The sequence below is a fragment of the Haliotis rufescens genome, unplaced genomic scaffold (genome assembly GCF_023055435.1).
Source record: "Haliotis rufescens isolate VD_foot unplaced genomic scaffold, xgHalRufe1.0.p SCAF_3, whole genome shotgun sequence".
NCBI lineage: Eukaryota > Metazoa > Mollusca > Gastropoda > Lepetellida > Haliotidae > Haliotis > Haliotis rufescens.
In genome coordinates this window covers 59,618,230-59,635,648 of record NW_025964001.1, presented here as the reverse complement: position 1 = coordinate 59,635,648, position 17,419 = coordinate 59,618,230, and the positions used below count along the sequence as shown (strand labels likewise).

The window sequence follows — 17,419 nt, the reverse complement described above, 5'->3', positions numbered from 1 at the left end:
TATTAATAAACTATGGAAGACCTATAAGGAACTAAACGTGATAACCTATTATTATGTGAAGGAAGGTGAATAAACTTCAAATGAAAGGAACGAAATTTCTAAGACTAATGCTGATTCTAACTGTCTGCTTATGTGTTGGTTACCCCTACGGAGTCTAACACTGTCTAACACTAACTAACGCTCTCTAACCAGCTCTCTAACAAACTCTCTAACCAACCCTCTAACCAACTAAATGATTGAATCTCGCTACCGCCTTATATTTGTTCACAACCCTCGCCTTTCATGTGCAGTCACAGCCATAAGATGGTGTGTTCTTGCGATGCGATCTTTATGCATGGGTTGCGTTTTGGAGAACAGATTCTTAAAACGAACATGTCTTCAGAACAGTTTACTACTGCACGTGAAGCGTGATCTATAGGCTCTGTGTGCGTTTTGGAGAACATTTCTAATGAACAAACATGTCTTCAGAACAGATACCATACAACATGGTATGTACAGATTATCTTGTTAATGAGTCAATGTTTTCACTAAGTATAACATGTGAATGAGATTGCATGCTGAGTAATTGTTTTGGTAAATTCCACAGGGATGAGTGAATGTGACAGTTTAATGGAGGCCCCAGACAAGAATACAAGTGACAGCTTCGATGCTGGGACCCTGCAGATGGAGGGAGAGGACGAGGACGAGGCTGATGGAATGTTGCAGTACAGACGGATGCCCTCAACAACAGACACCCTGGAGGCTGATCCTAGATGGAGAACTGTAAGAGCAACCTGTTCTGACCAGGCAGTGTTGTATTTAGGGCTTTGTTGGGTACTCAAATACCTGAGAATGGGTCAGGTTTAGATGGACTCGAGTTCTTCATCTAGACCACTTGTTTCAGAGAAATAGGGACTGACAAGGGGAGATAACTCACATCTTCCATTGTTTTAGAGGTTAGTGAGCCCAATCAATCTCATTAAAATCAGATCTAATTTCTCGCTGCCGCTAAACAAAGAACTGAGGGCATCCCATTACGGGTCACGTCAGAATGACCTTTCGCGAACTTTGAACACTGAAATTACTAACAAGAAATCGACATCAGCCAATTAGAAAGCAGCTTTCTCGAGCTTTACAGCACTAGTTTCAACCTGGCCACTTCCATTTCAGACTACGCTTGAAAAATATGTTGACACAGTTCTCGATTAAAATTTTGAATCTGAACAAACAAACATTCCGGAATATCTAATGTACAGTTGATATTGTATGGCAGTGCTTCCCACGTACTATGCAATGTCTCCTCCGTTCAAATGTTTATCCAATGGAAGTGAGAGATTGACGATAAATTTGACTGAATCAGTCGTAGGGACCGTAACTGTCGAAAACACATTCCGACTGTCACTTTCATGATCTAGTAAACAAAGCTTTAATTGGTCGGATGAAAGGTCGTTCTGTCATGACCCCGTCACGCCGAAGAACCGGGTTCGAATCCCGAAATGGGTAAAATGTTTGAAGCCCATTTCTGGTGTCCCCCGCCGTGATATTGCTGGAATATTGCTAAAAGCGGCGTAAAACCATACTCACTCACTCACTCACTCTGTCATGACCCGTAATGGGATGTCCTCAGATCATTGTTTAGCAATAGCGAGAACTTAGATCTGATTTTAATGAGATTGATGAGCCCAATGTGATTAGAATTATTTCTGCAACTCCAATACTATACCTCTCTACATGAAGATCTGATAGATCTGAGTGAACTTTAACCACCCAATCTAAATGAAGAATGGTTGGATTTTTTAGCCAATCAAATTTTAGCTTTCTAAGTGATTTGGAAATTTATAGTTGAGAGGAAGCCCACACAGAACGCCGCTATTCCCTGGATGGGAATCCAGTTGTCATATTCATGATGTGTCACAATATCAACATTAATTTGATATTTTACATTCTGGGCCCCGTTCCTCAAAGCGATCTTAGTGCTATGATGATCGTAAGCCTATGTTAAAGTAGGGGACTTACGATCACCTTAGCGCTAAGATCGCTTTGGGGAACGGGGCCCTGGACTGGCCACTTAAGTTCATAATAATGACTTTGCTCATCACAATTAATGATATTGAAACATAAAACAGTGTAGAATAACGAATTTCTATACCAGAATTTCCATATGAAATATGTGAGGTGGGTGTTGGAAAATCCAAAATGGCTGTTACTGACGGTATACGGTCTCATATTAGGTCAGTCCATCTTGGATTTTTAGTGACGGGCTCATGTGGGGTTAGTAGTGCTGCTCTCTGATTGGTCAAACTCACTTTGAGGCATAATAAGGACGAATATGTGTAAGATCACTGAGCGAAAACTCAATGTTTCATTAGTGTCATTGACGAACACTAGTAATCTACCAAACACTATGATGTCGGGTCTGCTATTTTCAACAATAAGAGTCGGTGTTTAACATTTTTTGGCTATCAATATTGACTTTGGAATATATTTTTTTCAAGATACTTGTTTTAATATGATTTATAAATGATTTAATAATTTTGTGTGTGTGTGTGTGAGTTTGGTTTAACGCCACTTTTAACAGTATTCCAGTTATATCGTGGTGTGTCATCTTAATGTGGGAGGAAAGCCCGAAGTGATGCAGGTCTCAGACGTTTACCACTTCGGTGAAACCCACGAGCACAGGTATGGTGCTGACAAACCTAGAAACATAATCGGGGCGAACCAGGATTTGAACCCACAATCATAGATTTCTGGCGTGCCCAAGGTACGCAACTCTGCACAGCGAAGCGCGGCGCCTTAGACGACTGGGCCACCCGTGCCCCCTTAATCGTTTTGGGGAGTTTGGGGGAGAGATTATGGCATGCAATGTATACTCTCTGTTTTATGTTCACAGACATTCAATGACATGGCGGGTTGGATCAAACAGCTGTGTATACGTGAATGTGTCCTCTACAGACAGGACTTCAAACAGAGGTTTGGTCACAAACTCTTTTGTTCCTTTAGGGTTTAAAAGATGATGGCCCAGAGGTCTAAATGTCTATAGCACATACTTGCTGGTTTCACCAAACTCCCACATCAGAGTGATGTGCTGAAGACAAAACATCTGTACTTGAAAATCCCCGACCCTACTGAAATTGTACAGAGCATATTATTACTTAAGGTGTCTTTAGTTGCCGCTTCGCCCAATATTTTTCTGCTAACCTAATATGACACTGTATACATCAACTAAAGACACCATAACAAATTTATTATGCAGAAAAGTTTACACTCTCTGGCATCATTATCGCTTGTGTCATATCAAAGTGAAAACTTGACACTAACAACGTTGAGGGTCAAAGGGAGACTACTCTTCAAACCTTAGAGGCCAAACCTTGTTGACAATTTTAACTATAAACCTTATCAATAAACTCAAGAACCTGATCTAAAAAAACAGATTAATGTCCTTGCACATCACAATTAATGATAGTAAAACACAAAACAGTGTCAGATAACTAATTTGGTGCCAGAATTTTCATGTGAAATATGTGAGGTGGGTGTTGGAAAATCCAAGATGGCTGTTACTGACGGTATACAGTCTCATATTAGGTCAGTATCAACCATCTTGGATTTTTACTGATGGTATAGGGCTCATGTGGGGTTAGTAGTTCTGCTCTCTGATTGGTCAATCTCACTTTGAGGCATAATGGATATTTCAAGAGTCCAAATATGCATGTTCCTTGGACCTATTTAAATCTATTGAAAATACATGTAGACCAGCAAGGCGCAATGGTGAGACAAGGAGAAGAATCTGTGTCTAGGGAAACCTATTTGTGTCCTATGTTTTTTCAGGGTAAATCATTGAAACATTAAAAAAAATGCCCTTTATTTTTCATTCTCCATATGTAAAGCAAAGGATGTTTGTTTGTTTGTTGTTTAAGGGGCACAGGTGGCCCAGTCGTGTAAGGCGCCGCGATTCGCTGTGCAGAGTTGTGTCCCTTGTACACACCAGAAACCTATGATTGTGGGTGCGAATCCCGATTTGCCCCGATTATGTTTCTAGGTTTGTCAGTACCATACCCGACCTCGTGGGTTTCACCAAAGTGGTAAACATCTGAGACCTGCATGAATTCGGGCTTTCCTCCCACATTAAGCTGACATGCCGTGATATAACTGGAATACTGTTAAAAGCAGCATTAAACCCAACTCACTCACTCCCTGTTTGTTGTTTAACGGTTAAATTCAGCAATATTCCAGCTATATGACCGTGATCTGTGAATAATCCAGTCTGGACCAGAGAATCCAGTGATTTATATCATGATCATCCGTCTATGCTATTGGGATACGATGACATGCACCATCAATCTCATTAAAATCAGATCTTAGTTCTCGTTATCGCTAAAACAAAGATCTGAGGACATCCCATTAAGGGTCACATCAGAACGACCTTTCATCCAACCAATCAGAGCGTCGCTTTCCAGATCATGAAAGTGTCGGAATGTGTTTTCTAATCATGCAACCACAAAATATTTAACACGGGGTATTCCGAACGACAGTTACAGGTTTTATGATTATATCCATGCAATCTAGTGGGGGCACGGGTGACCCAGTCGTCTGACGCGCCGCGATTCGCTGTGCAGAGTTGCGTCCCTTGGGCACGCCAGAAACTTATGATTGTGGGTTCGAATCCCGGTTCGCCCCGATTATGTTTCTAGGTTTGTCAGCACCATACCCGAAGTGGTAAACGCTTAAGACACGCTGTGATATAACTGGAATACTGTTAAAAGCGGCGTTAAACCCAACTAACTCACTCACTCACTCACCATGCAATCTAGTCCATATATAAGCCATTCCAGAATGTTCTTCTTATCAGTTTTAATTTTTTTTAATCAAAATACGTCAAAATATGTTTCAAAGCGTAGTCGCCAGTTTGAAACTAGTGTCGTAAAGCTCGAGAAAGCTGCCTTCTGATTGGCTAATGTCGATTTCTTGTCAGTCATTTCATTGGTCGGTCAAAATTCGCGAAAGGTCGTTCTGATGTGACCCGTACTGGGATGTCCTCAGATCTTTGTTTAGCAGTAGCGCAAAACTAAGATCTGATTTTAATGAGATTGCATGCACCATATGCATTGAACACTGGTTGATGACAATTACATTGATTGCGTGCATTCATCTGTGTTGTTTACCATCAAACTCAGCAATCATGATTCCAGCTATAAGACTGCAGTCTGTAAATAATCGAGCCTGGACCAGACAGTCCACTGATTGACATCACGATCACATGCATATTGGAATGATGACGCGTAATCCACTAAGTCAGTGAGCATGACCACATGGTTCCTGAAGACTAGTTCTGACCTGCATCTTCAGGGGTACTGCCAGTGATGGAAAGGTTACTGTTTCAGCAACAATGTGTGTCGATGTGGCCGCAGTGAAGATGAACACACAGGAGATGACTGGGATGGAAACAAACTCAGTACTTGGCAGAAACAGAAGAGCTTCATTAAGAAAGAGACTGATACCTTCGGGAGAATCTTATTTGAGGCCGTTGAAGTGCCTTCACTGGTGAGTAAGTCAGGCATCTTATTTGAGGCCGTTGAAGTGCCTTCACTGGTGAGTAAGTCAGACATCTTGTTTGAGGCTGTGGAAGTGCCTTCACTGGTGAGTAAGTCAGACATATTGTTTGAGGCTGTTGAAGTGCCTTCACTGGTGAGTAAGTCAGACATCTTGTTTGAGGCTGTTGAAGTGCCTTCACTGGTGAGTAAGTCAGGCATCTTATTTGAGGCTGTTGAAGTGCCTTCACTGGTGAGTAAGTCAGACATCTTGTTTGAGGCTGTGGAAGTGCCTTCATTGGTGAGTAAGTCAGACATCTTGTTTGAGGCTGTTGAAGTGCCTTCACTGGTGAGTAAGTCAGACATCTTGTTTGAGGCTGTTGAAGTGCCTTCACTGGTGAGAAAGTCAGACATCTTGTTTGAGGCGGTTGAAGTGCCTTCACTGGTGAGTATGTCAGACATCTTGTTTGAGGCTGTTGAAGTGCCTTAACTGGAGAGTAAGTCAGACATCTTGTTTGAGGCCGTTGAAGTGCCTTCACTGGTGAGTAAGTCAGACATCTTGTTTGAGGCTGTTGAAGTGCCTTCACTGGTGAGTAAGTCAGACATCTTGTTTGAGGCTGTTGAAGTGACTTCATTGGTGAGTAAGTCAGACATATTGTTTGAGGCTGTGGAAGTGCCTTCACTGGTGAGTAAGTCAGACATCTTGTTTGAGGCTGTTGAAGTGCCTTCACTGGTGAGTATGTCAGACATCTTGTTTGAGGCTGTGGAAGTGCCTTCACTGGTGAGTAAGTCAGACATCTTGTTTGAGGCTGTTGAAGTGCCTTCACTGGAGAGTAAGTCAGACATATTGTTTGAGGCTGTTGAATTATGTTCCCTGGTGAGTATGTCACAATCCATTGAGTTAGGCTAAAAAAAATGAAAGAATTGATCCTCAGGCAATGACTTTGAGAACAAAGTGCGGGCAGTGGTTCTTTTTGTTGGCATGTTCAAAGCAGTATGTAAACAAATAAACACTTGTGTACCATCAACCTGGGAAAGGGCCTCCCTACATAAAGAACCATACAAACTCCTTTTGCCGCAATGACAATAACACGAGATGCACAGTAAAGCAGTGCACATGTAAAGCGAAGTAACTGAGTGCTCTATTGGATAGCTTTGTTTTTAAGTATCAGGAATTTTATTTTTTTTAAAAGTGGCAATAAAAACGAAACGTGTGGCAGACTTTATGATGATGCGGACGGTGCCTGAGAACCAAGACTATTTTTTTAAAACTTAGATGACAATGAGCAATCAGTCAACGTATTATTGTCTAATCCTTTGAACAAAGTGTGTTGTGTTTACACACACACGTCACCCCCAGATATGGGTGTATTCTGTCTGCTTTAATAAACCTACACATGTAAACACTTAATTTTGACGAATCCACTGTGCAAGATTACAGTGATAAATCAATCAACACATTTTCAGTTAACCCTTTGATGGATGGTTTTTTTTTGTAACTCAACTCATAATTCCTCTCTTTCTGCCCTGTTACGTGCATATTACAAACAGACATTTCACGCCACTTCAAACCTAGATCTAGATGGCATAATTACCCAAGACACAAGAAATGCCAAGTCGGAACCTTTGTGCTTCCACTAATTATACCTGTAATAAATTCATTAACTGAGCATCAAGTGACTGACGACAAATACAAAGGTGTAGGGTTATACCAGGAAACATGGATGACAAAAAGGGAGTAGCAATTGTATTATCCATGCAATCCGAAATCCAAATGCTTTCACTGCAGGGATACTTTTTTCATGAAACTTTTACCATCAGGGGTATTTTCAAAATTAATTACAACATCCGATGAGCCTCAACCATTCTTTTTGTGCGTTTGTTTAGGATGAAGAAATTAATTAACATGCCTCCTTTATAATATCGAAATCTTCATCTTCTAGACCTCAGGCACCCATTAGTGTTCAGAAATGCGTATACCGTATTCGACGTTATAAGCGACCCACTCTAATAAGCGCCCAAGGCGATATTTGCTGATATATTGGCTAGTGAACAAGCCCAATTTGCATCCCTTCCGATTGTTCAATGTATACAAGACTTATTTATTCGGTATAATATGCACATGTGTGTTATATGCACCCTTATTTATGGGCAATTAAATTCTGGAAAAATATATCTGTCATACATAAACATTTCAGGCTGTCAGCATAAACAAACGAAATTTATCTTTCAACAATGTTTTTTTTCAACAAAATAATATTCTAATAAGAGCCCCCTATTTCTAATTTTGAGAGTGCCCTGGGCGCTAATTACTTCGAATACGGTACATGTATATATTACCTCAAATTTATTCATGCTGTCCTTTCAGACAGTAGCCAAGTCTCTCGTCACGTTCAGTTGCGTAAGCAACTCGACTCACGGCAGCTTGTGAAGAAGTTAGAGGTGCATCTTACCCGAAACATCACATCAGCAAAGATGAAATTGTTGTACTGTCCAATACCCAGGCTTTAGTTTTATGTATGACAGTGGTATACATTAAGCATGTGGAATCTTTTGTTACTGTGTGTTTGTTGTCTGTTGCTGACCTCTCTGTGTTTATAGTGTTTGTTAAGCATATGGCATGTATTAGGACATTTCATTTTGACCATATTTATTATAACACCAAGATGCTGTCATGAAAATGATGTTGCCAAACTTGATCTTCACATTGCAAGTAGCATGGTGAGCTGGAGAGCCTCAGGCATGTCTATATTTATTACCCGTGTGCTGACTCAATATTGTTGAATCCAGTTTGTCCGCCTTGACAACAAAACATCGAGCGAGAAATTGGCCAATCTTTTGAGCAAGGACATCCTTGAAGTGAGCAGTAATGACCTGGTACTGCACTTCGTGGACTTTGATGAAGCTGAACCCCGTGTTGATGCTGCCATTGTTGCTAAACTCCAGGAGAAGCTCAAGGATGGTCTCAAAGTCCTGGCTGACAAGACACGTAAGACGTTTCATTGTCTGGTAGCCATGTGGTTAAAGCGTTTGCTCGTCGCGCCAAAGGCCCGGGTTCAATTCCCAACATGGGTACAATGTGTGAAGCCCATTTCTGGTGTCCCCTGCAGTGATATTGCTGGAGTATTGCTAAAAGCAGTGTAAAACCAAACTCACTCATTTACATGACCTCTATGTTAATCTCCTTGTCCTCTGCATGTCTTCTACATGTCCTCTACATTTCATTTACATGACCTCTATGTTAATCTCCTTGTCCTCTGCATGTCGTCTACATGTCCTCTACATTTCATTTACATGACCTATATGTTAATCTCCTTGTCCTCTGCATGTCATATGTTGATATATCTGTGGTAAACATTAATGTTGGGCATGTTGGAAGTCTTACACTCGTCATTGCCTCAAGGTGACCTCCATGTAAATGTCTTTCATGACCTCTACTTGACTCCATGACCTTTGACTGTCTCCGTGGTCTATTGGGCACACCTTTTTGTTCCATCTCCAAGATCTCAATATGCCATGTACACAACTTCTATGTTGCATCTCTGTGTCCTCTACCTGCCCTTTACATGACCTCTATGTTACCTCTCTGTGTCCTCTACATGTAATTTACAGACCTCTATGTTAGATCTACATGTCCTCACCATGTCCTTTACAAGACCTCTATGTTACCTCTCTGTGTCCTCTACATGTAATTTACAGACCTCTATGTTAGATCTACATGTCCTCACCATGTCCTTTACAAGACCTCTATGTTACCTCTCTGTGTCCTCTACATGTAATTTACAGACCTCTATGTTAGATCTACATGTCCTCACCATGTCCTTTACAAGACCTCTATGTTACCTCTCTGTGTCCTCTACATGTAATTTACAAGACCTCTATGTTACCTCTCCGTGTCCTCTACCTGCCCTTTACATGACCTCTATGTTAGATCTACATGTCCTCTACATGTCCTTTACAAGACCTCTATGTTACCTCTCTGTGTCCTCTACATGTAACTTACATGACCTCTTTGTTACCTCTCTGTGTCCTCTACATGTAATTTACAAGACCTCTATGTTACCTCTCTGTGTTCTCTACATGTAACTTACATGACCTCTTTGTTACCTCTCTGTGTCCTCTACATGTAATTTACAGAACTCTTTGTTACCTCTCTGTGTCCTCTACATGTAACTTACATGACCTCTATGTTAGATCTCCATGTCCTCTACATGTCCTTTACATGACCTCTATGTTACCTCTCTGTGTCCTCTACATGTAATTTACAAGACCTCTATGTTACCTCTCTGTGTTCTCTACATGTAACTTACATGACCTCTTTGTTACCTCTCTGTGTCCTCTACATGTAATTTACAAGACCTCTATGTTACCTCTCTGTGTTCTCTACATGTAACTTACATGACCTCTTTGTTACCTCTCTGTGTCCTCTACATGTAATTTACAGAACTCTTTGTTACCTCTCTGTGTCCTCTACATGTAACTTACATGACCTCTATGTTAGATCTCCATGTCCTCTACATGTCCTTTACATGACCTCTATGTTACCTCTCTGTGTCCTCTACATGTAATTTACAAGACCTCTATGTTACCTCTCTGTGTTCTCTACATGTAACTTACATGACCTCTTTGTTACCTCTCTGTGTCCTCTACATGTAATTTACAGAACTCTTTGTTACCTCTCTGTGTCCTCTACATGTAACTTACATGACCTCTATGTTAGATCTCCATGTCCTCTACATGTCCTTTACATGACCTCTATGTTACCTCTCTGTGTCCTCTACATGTAATTTACAAGACCTCTATGTTACCTCTCTGTGTTCTCTACATGTAACTTACATGACCTCTTTGTTACCTCTCTGTGTCCTCTACATGTAATTTACAAGACCTCTATGTTACCTCTCTGTGTTCTCTACATGTAACTTACATGACCTCTTTGTTACCTCTCTGTGTCCTCTACATGTAATTTACAGAACTCTTTGTTACCTCTCTGTGTCCTCTACATGTAACTTACATGAACTCTATGTTAGATCTCCATGTCCTCTACATGTCCTTTACATGACCTCTATGTTACCTCTCTGTGTCCTCTACATGTAATTTACAAGACCTCTATGTTACCTCTCTGTGTTCTCTACATGTAACTTACATGACCTCTTTGTTACCTCTCTGTGTCCTCTACATGTAATTTACAGAACTCTTTGTTACCTCTCTGTGTCCTCTACATGTAACTTACATGACCTCTATGTTAGATCTCCATGTCCTCTACATGTCCTTTACATGACCTCTATGTTACCTCTCTGTGTCCTCTACATGTAATTTACAGAACTCTATGTTACCTCTCTGTGTCCTCAACATGTCCTTTACATGACCTCTATGTTACCTCTCTGTGTCCTCTACATGTAATTTACAGACCTCTATGTTAGATCTACATGTCCTCAACATGTCCTTTACAAGACCTCTATGTTACCTCTCTGTGTTCTCTACATGTAACTTACATGACCTCTTTGTTACCTCTCTGTGTCCTCTACATGTAACTTACATGACCTCTATGTTAGATCTCCATGTCCTCTACATGTCCTTTACATGACCTCTATGTTACCTCTCTGTGTCCTCTACATGTAATTTACAGAACTCTATGTTACCTCTCTGTGTCCTCAACATGTCCTTTACATGACCTCTATGTTACCTCACTGTGTCCTCTACATGTAACTTACATGACCTCTATGTTACCTCTCTGTGTCCTCTACATGTAATTTACAGAACTCTATGTTACCTCTCTGTGTCCTCAACATGTCCTTTACAAGACCTCTATGTCACCTCTCTGTGTTCTCTACATGTAACTTACATGACCTCTTTGTTACCTCTCTGTGTCCTCTACATGTAACTTAAATGACCTCTATGTTAGATCTCCATTTCCTCTACATGTCCTTTACATGACCTCTATGTTACCTCTCTGTGTCCTCTACATGTAACTTACAAGACCTCTATGTTACCTCTCTGTGTCCTCTACATGTAACTTACAAGACCTCTATGTTACCTCTCTGTGTCCTCTACCTGCCCTTTACATGACCTCTATGTTAGATCTACATGTCCTCAACATGTACTTTACAAGACCTCTATGTTACCTCTCTGTGTCCTCTACCTGCCCTTTACATGACCTCTATGTTAGATCTACATGTCCTCAACATGTCCTTTACAAGACCTCTATGTTACCTCTCTGTGTTCTCTACATGTAACTTACATGACCTCCTTGTTACCTCTCTGTGTCCTCTACATGTAATTTACAAGACCTCTATGTTACCTCTCTGTGTCCTCTACATGTAATTTACAGACCTCTATGTTAGATCTCCATGTCCTCTACATGTCCTTTACATGACCTTTATCATGTTTATGTTACCTCTCTGTGTCCTCTACATGTAACTTACATGCCCTCTATATTAGATCTCCATTTCCTCTACATGTAACTTACATGACCTCTATGTTACCTCTCTGTGTCCTCTACATGTAACTTACATGACCTCTATGTTACCTCTCTGTGTCCTCTACATGTAACTTACATGACCTCTTTGTTACCTCTCTGTGTCCTCTACATGTAACTTACATGACCTCTATGTTAACTCTCTGTGTCCTCTACATGTAACTTACATGCCCTCTATATTAGATCTCCATTTCCTCTACATGTAACTTACATGACCTCTATGTTACCTCTCTGTGTCCTCTACATGTAACTTAAATGACCTCTATGTTACCTCTCTGTGTCCTCTACATGTAACTTACATGACCTCTATGTTACCTCTCTGTGTCCTCTACATGTAACTTACATGTCCTCTTTGTTACCTCTCTGTGTCCTCTACATGTAATTTACAGACCTCTATGTTAGATCTCCATGTCCTCTACATGTCCTTTACATGACCTTTATCATGTTTATGTTACCTCTCTGTGTCCTCTACATGTAACTTACATGACCTCTATGTTACCTCTCTGTGTCCTCTACATGTAATTTACATGCCCTCTATATTAGATCTCCATTTCCTCTACATGTAACTTACATGACCTCTATGTTACCTCTCTGTGTCCTCTACATGTAACTTACATGACCTCTATGTTACCTCTCTGTGTCCTCTACATGTAACTTACATGACCTCTATGTTACCTCTCTGTGTCCTCTACATGTAATTTACATGCCCTCTATATTAGATCTCCATTTCCTCTACATGTCCTTTACATGACCTCTATGTTACCTCTCTGTGTCCTCTACATGTAACTTACATGACCTCTATGTTACCTCTCTGTGTCCTCTACATGTAACTTACATGACCTCTATGTTACCTCTCTGTGTCCTCTACATGTAACTTTCATGACCTCATGTTAGATCTCCCTGTCCTCTACGTTATTTTCATGACCTCAATGTTACATGATCTCTTCATGCCGTTGTAGAGCTGCTGCTGACATCACATGGGCTACAGACTGGTACGTCCAGCCATCTTCATCACGCTCTCAGTCAGCTCCAGAGTCAGACCAGTTTCCGTGTTGGAGTTGTCACTATGGCCTGTCCCTCCTGGGGCAGTGTGGATAAGAAGGATCTCTTCAGCGACTATGTGATGGTCAGTATGAGATGTGTATAAGGCTTGGGTTAACAGTCCAAGGACTTTGCAGATGAATCTTTCTTTGTGATAGTGTTTCTATAATTGTTAATAATGGATGCTCCCTTACTTCATTACAGATTTATTGACATGCTATTTCCGGTGTCTCATGCTCAATGTAGTGTCTTTGCTTGGGGAAAAAAAGATGAAAACTCATGGTATGAGTGTATTAAGTGCACTCCGTCTACACAGCTATATTGTTATGTGGACTAGTGGTAGAGCGTCTGACAGGAGACTGCCTCCCTGGTCTGGTGTAATTGGTAGACCGCCTCCCTGGTCTGGTGTAATTGGTAGACTGCCTCCGTGGTCTAGTGGTAAAGTGTCCCCCCTGGACACTGCCTCAGTGACCTTTTGTGGTAGAGCGTCTGCCTGGAGACCGCCTCTGTGGTCTAGTGGTAGAGCGTCTGCCTGAAGACCGCCTCCGTGATCTAGTGGTTGAGCGTCTGCCTGAAGACCGCCTCCGTGATCTAGTGGTTGAGCGTACGCCCGAAGACAGCCTCCATGGCCTAGTGGTAGAACGTCTGCCTGGAGACCGCCTCTGTGGTCTAGTGGTAGAGCGTCTGCCTGAAGACCGCCTCCGTGATCTAGTGGTTGAGCATACGCCCGAAGACAGCCTCCATGGCCTAGTGGTAGAACGTCTGCCCAGAGACCGCCTCCATGGTCTAGTGGTAGAGCATCTGCCTAGAGACCGCCTCCGTGGTCTAGTGGTAGAGCGTCTGCCCAGAGACCGCCTCCGTGGCCTAGTGGTAGAGCATTTGCCTGGAGACCGCCTCAGTGATCTAGTGGTAGAGCGTCTGCCTGGAGACTGCCTCCATGGTCCAGTGGTAGAGCGTCTGCCCAGAGACTGCCTCCATGGTCTAGTGGTAGAACGTCTGCCCATAGACCGCCTCCGTGGTCTAGTGGTAGAGCGCCTGCCTGGAGACTGCCTCAGTTGTCTAGTGGTAGAGCGTCTGCCCAGAGACCGCCTCCCTGGTCTAGTGGTAGAGCGTCTGCCTTGAGACTGCCTCTGTGGCCTAGTGGTAGAGCGTCCCTCCTGAGACTGCCTCCATGGTCTAGTGGTAGAGCATCTGCCCAGAGACCACCTCCATGCTCTAGTGGTAGAGCGTCTGCCTGGAGACCGCCTCCGTGGTCTAGTGGTAAAGTGTCTGCCTTGAGACCGCCTCTGTGGTCCAGTGGTAGGGCGTCTGTATGGAGACTGCCTCAGCTGCCTTGTGGTAGAGCGTCTGCCTGGAGACTGCCTCCATGGCCTAGTGGTAGAGCGTCTGCCTGGAGACTGCCTGCATGGCCTAGTGGTAGAGCGTCTTCCTGGAGACTGCCTCCATGGCCTAGCTGTCTTGTGGTAGAGCGTCTGCCCGGAGACTGCTCTGTGGTCTAGTGGTAGAGTGTCTGCCCGGAGACTGCTCTGTGGTCTAGTGATAGAGTGTCTGCCTGGAGACTGCTCTGTGGTCTAGTGATAGAGTGTCTGCCTGGAGACTGCTCTGTGGTCTCGTGGTAGAGCGTCTGCCCGGAGACTGCTCTGTGGTCTAGTGATAGAGTGTCTGCCTGGAGACTGCTCTGTGGTCTAGTGATAGAGGGTCTGCCTGGAGACTGCCTCAGTTGTCTCGTGGTAGAGCGTCTGCCTGAAGACTGCCTCCATGGCCTAGTGATAGAGTGTCTGCCTGGAGACTGCTCTGTGGTCTCGTGGTAGAGCGTCTGCCTGAAGACTGCCTCCATGGCCTAGTGGTTGAGCGTCTGCCTGGAGACTGCCTCCATGGCCTAGTGTGATTGGTAGACCGCCTCTGTGGTCTAGTGGTAGAGTATCTGCCAGGAGACCGCCTCAGTGGTCTAGTGGTAGAGCGTCCGCCTGGAGAGCTAAAGGTCCTTGGGTTGATCCCCGTCCGTGTCATACCAAAACATGTTTAAAGATGGTACTTGTTTCCCTGTCTGGCAATTGGCCTTAAGGGGCTAGAACAAGGACTGGTCGGTTCGGAGTCAGTATTCATGTTTAACTGCGGCACTGGCTACCACTATTTTATCAGCATCAGTCCGGACTAGTACAAGCAGCCATACACACGTTGACATTTAACCCCATTTCACCTCACCTCACCTCCTACACTCATCTTGACATGGCACTTGTGTTTCCAGGACAGGGATATAAAGCCAGGCGCCAGGTCTCAGACAGAGGTTCTGGGGAGGAACCTGTCCCCATACTTCAGCCACTACCTGTTTGCCGATGACGGCACCTACCACGTCAACATGAAACATCTACATCATTTCAGAGAAATGCTTGAGAAGGCATTTGAGAAGGCATTTGAAGGAACTCATGGTATGTGTTACACTAGAGCTGTTACAATATGGTGGAACATCAGTGGAGTGGGGCTGGGACGGGTAACTCGGGTACCCGGGTCGGGTGGGTACTGAGTAGGACCCGGGTACCTATAAGACTACCCGGACCCATGGTTAGTCACGTGATATATTGTTTAGTGACAAAATTATCTGGAACTCTATGGTTACACTACAAGTCACTAATGTTCGCATTTCTTTCTGACTATGCACCATTCCTTCTGACTTTTCATATAGTTGAATAAAGATAATTACATTTTGCCAGGGCTATGGTAAAAAATGTCCAATCGGACATTTTGTACCTATCTCTTGAGACCTACAGTGGGTACCCGGGTAGGGGCGGGTAATAAGGGGGGGTACCTGGGTAGTAAATTTGGACTTGTCCCAGCCCTACAGTGGAGTATGTGTGTGGTATGTTTCACCGTGGTGACATCATCATGTAGTTGTAACGGCCATAAAATTTCCGATCCCGTAATGGGATTCTAACCACAGACCTTCTGATTTGAGTTCGGACACCTTCTCCACATGACCAAAGATATTAACACCGCAGGAAGCTGACAAGGGTAGGATGTCATCTGTGGGATGATTTCACATCCTACTACATACTCCCCTGTAGTATTACTATAGTTAGTCTTTCATGTCATGACAGATTAACTGTAGTAATATGAATCAGTGTAATCAGTTTACCCTGCTAGTATACTCTGTGTTCATTAGTCATCCACTGGCTTCCAATTAGCTTAATCACCTCTCTGTGTCCATCAACTAGTCACTGTAACAACTTAGATGTCAATAAGTGTATATATACCTATGTTGTTTAGCCCTATCCATCACTTGCTCGATAAAGGTGTTAGGATCTACACCGAAACGTCGCACTAATTGTAATAAAGAAGTTGTTCATCCATAGAACTCGTCTTACTTCAAGTATATCACAAATTAACCATAAGAAATTAAGTCATCTTCCCGAGGCAAGAGAGTTAACTGGCTTTAAAAGTCAAGTTTCCACCCTTGCCGAACTAGGATGGAATTACTGGACTCTATCATAGCGCCACCAGTGGCTATTACCAGTTATGTCCCTTCTAAGCCTCTCCTATGGACCAATCAGGTTCCACCGCTCGTATCACTTGCGTTTGCTTCACACAAAATGACGGCGCCCAGTCAGGACGATCTGATCGATAATCAAGATCTATACTGTGATAAAACGGGTCTTACATCACGAAATGCATCAAATCAGGTGAGCACCTTGATTAAAAACATGAAAAGATTTGGAAAATCTCTGCTGACAACAAGTTGGCGGTGCACATGCTTTGCAAATCCTGCAATCAATCGAAATCTGCATGACAATTTACAAACCGGATTTCGATTTCTGTGCGCGATTTTGATTGGACTGTGCATAGACTCGTTAGTCCAGCCCAGTTCGGCAAGGGTGGAAACTGGACTTTTATAGTCAGTTAACTCCCTTGCTTCGGAAAGATGAAATTAAGTATGATGCCAGTTAAGTATTTAGATCTTCATCATGATCAGTATTAATCTGTCTTTATGCATGAGACAAGCCAAGTACGAACAGACTTCTTTGTTTCGATTAACCAATTTTAGTGTTGCATGTGTTTGCTATGCATCTTGTTTATACATTATTTTTTCAAAAAGATTCAGTGATTTTCGAAGTATATTATCAATGTAGGATCACATAATTCAGTATTTAAGAGAATACTGATAATTGATTGCGGAACAGTCTCGTGTTACTGCCTCTGATTGATTGTTTTCAGGTGAGGGTCCCCCGACGGTGTTGGTGTTGATGAATGGTGGGTCCATGGCACTGGCACATGTGCTCAAGGCTCTACAGAGGCAGATACCAGTTGTCATTGTCAAGGTATTACAGTCAAGGAATCCTTAGCTTGGTGACCATTTGTGATGATAGCTTTGTGGCTGAAGCTGCCACAGTAAACCATCTTCCTG

The 17,419-nt window shown here is 42.8% G+C and overlaps 1 protein-coding gene across 4 annotated transcripts in view; it reads left to right on the top strand.

Annotated features, from left to right (window-relative positions):
* LOC124124624 (transient receptor potential cation channel subfamily M member 4-like) overlaps positions 1-17,419 on the top strand; it is a 79,340-nt gene that overhangs the window by 12,201 nt on the left and 49,720 nt on the right. For all 4 annotated transcript variants that reach the window (XR_007223201.1, XR_007223202.1, XM_048403183.1 and 1 more), the window contains exons 2-8: positions 587-762; positions 2,870-2,949; positions 5,358-5,517; positions 8,295-8,493; positions 12,939-13,105; positions 15,269-15,449; positions 17,230-17,333. Coding sequence is in view for 2 of the 4 variants with exons in the window: in XM_048403183.1 (XP_048259140.1) it covers positions 589-762; positions 2,870-2,949; positions 5,358-5,517; positions 8,295-8,493; positions 12,939-13,105; positions 15,269-15,449; positions 17,230-17,333 (1,065 nt within the window). In the remaining 2 variants the exon portion in view is untranslated. The remainder of the gene's footprint in view (positions 1-586; positions 763-2,869; positions 2,950-5,357; positions 5,518-8,294; positions 8,494-12,938; positions 13,106-15,268; positions 15,450-17,229; positions 17,334-17,419) is intronic.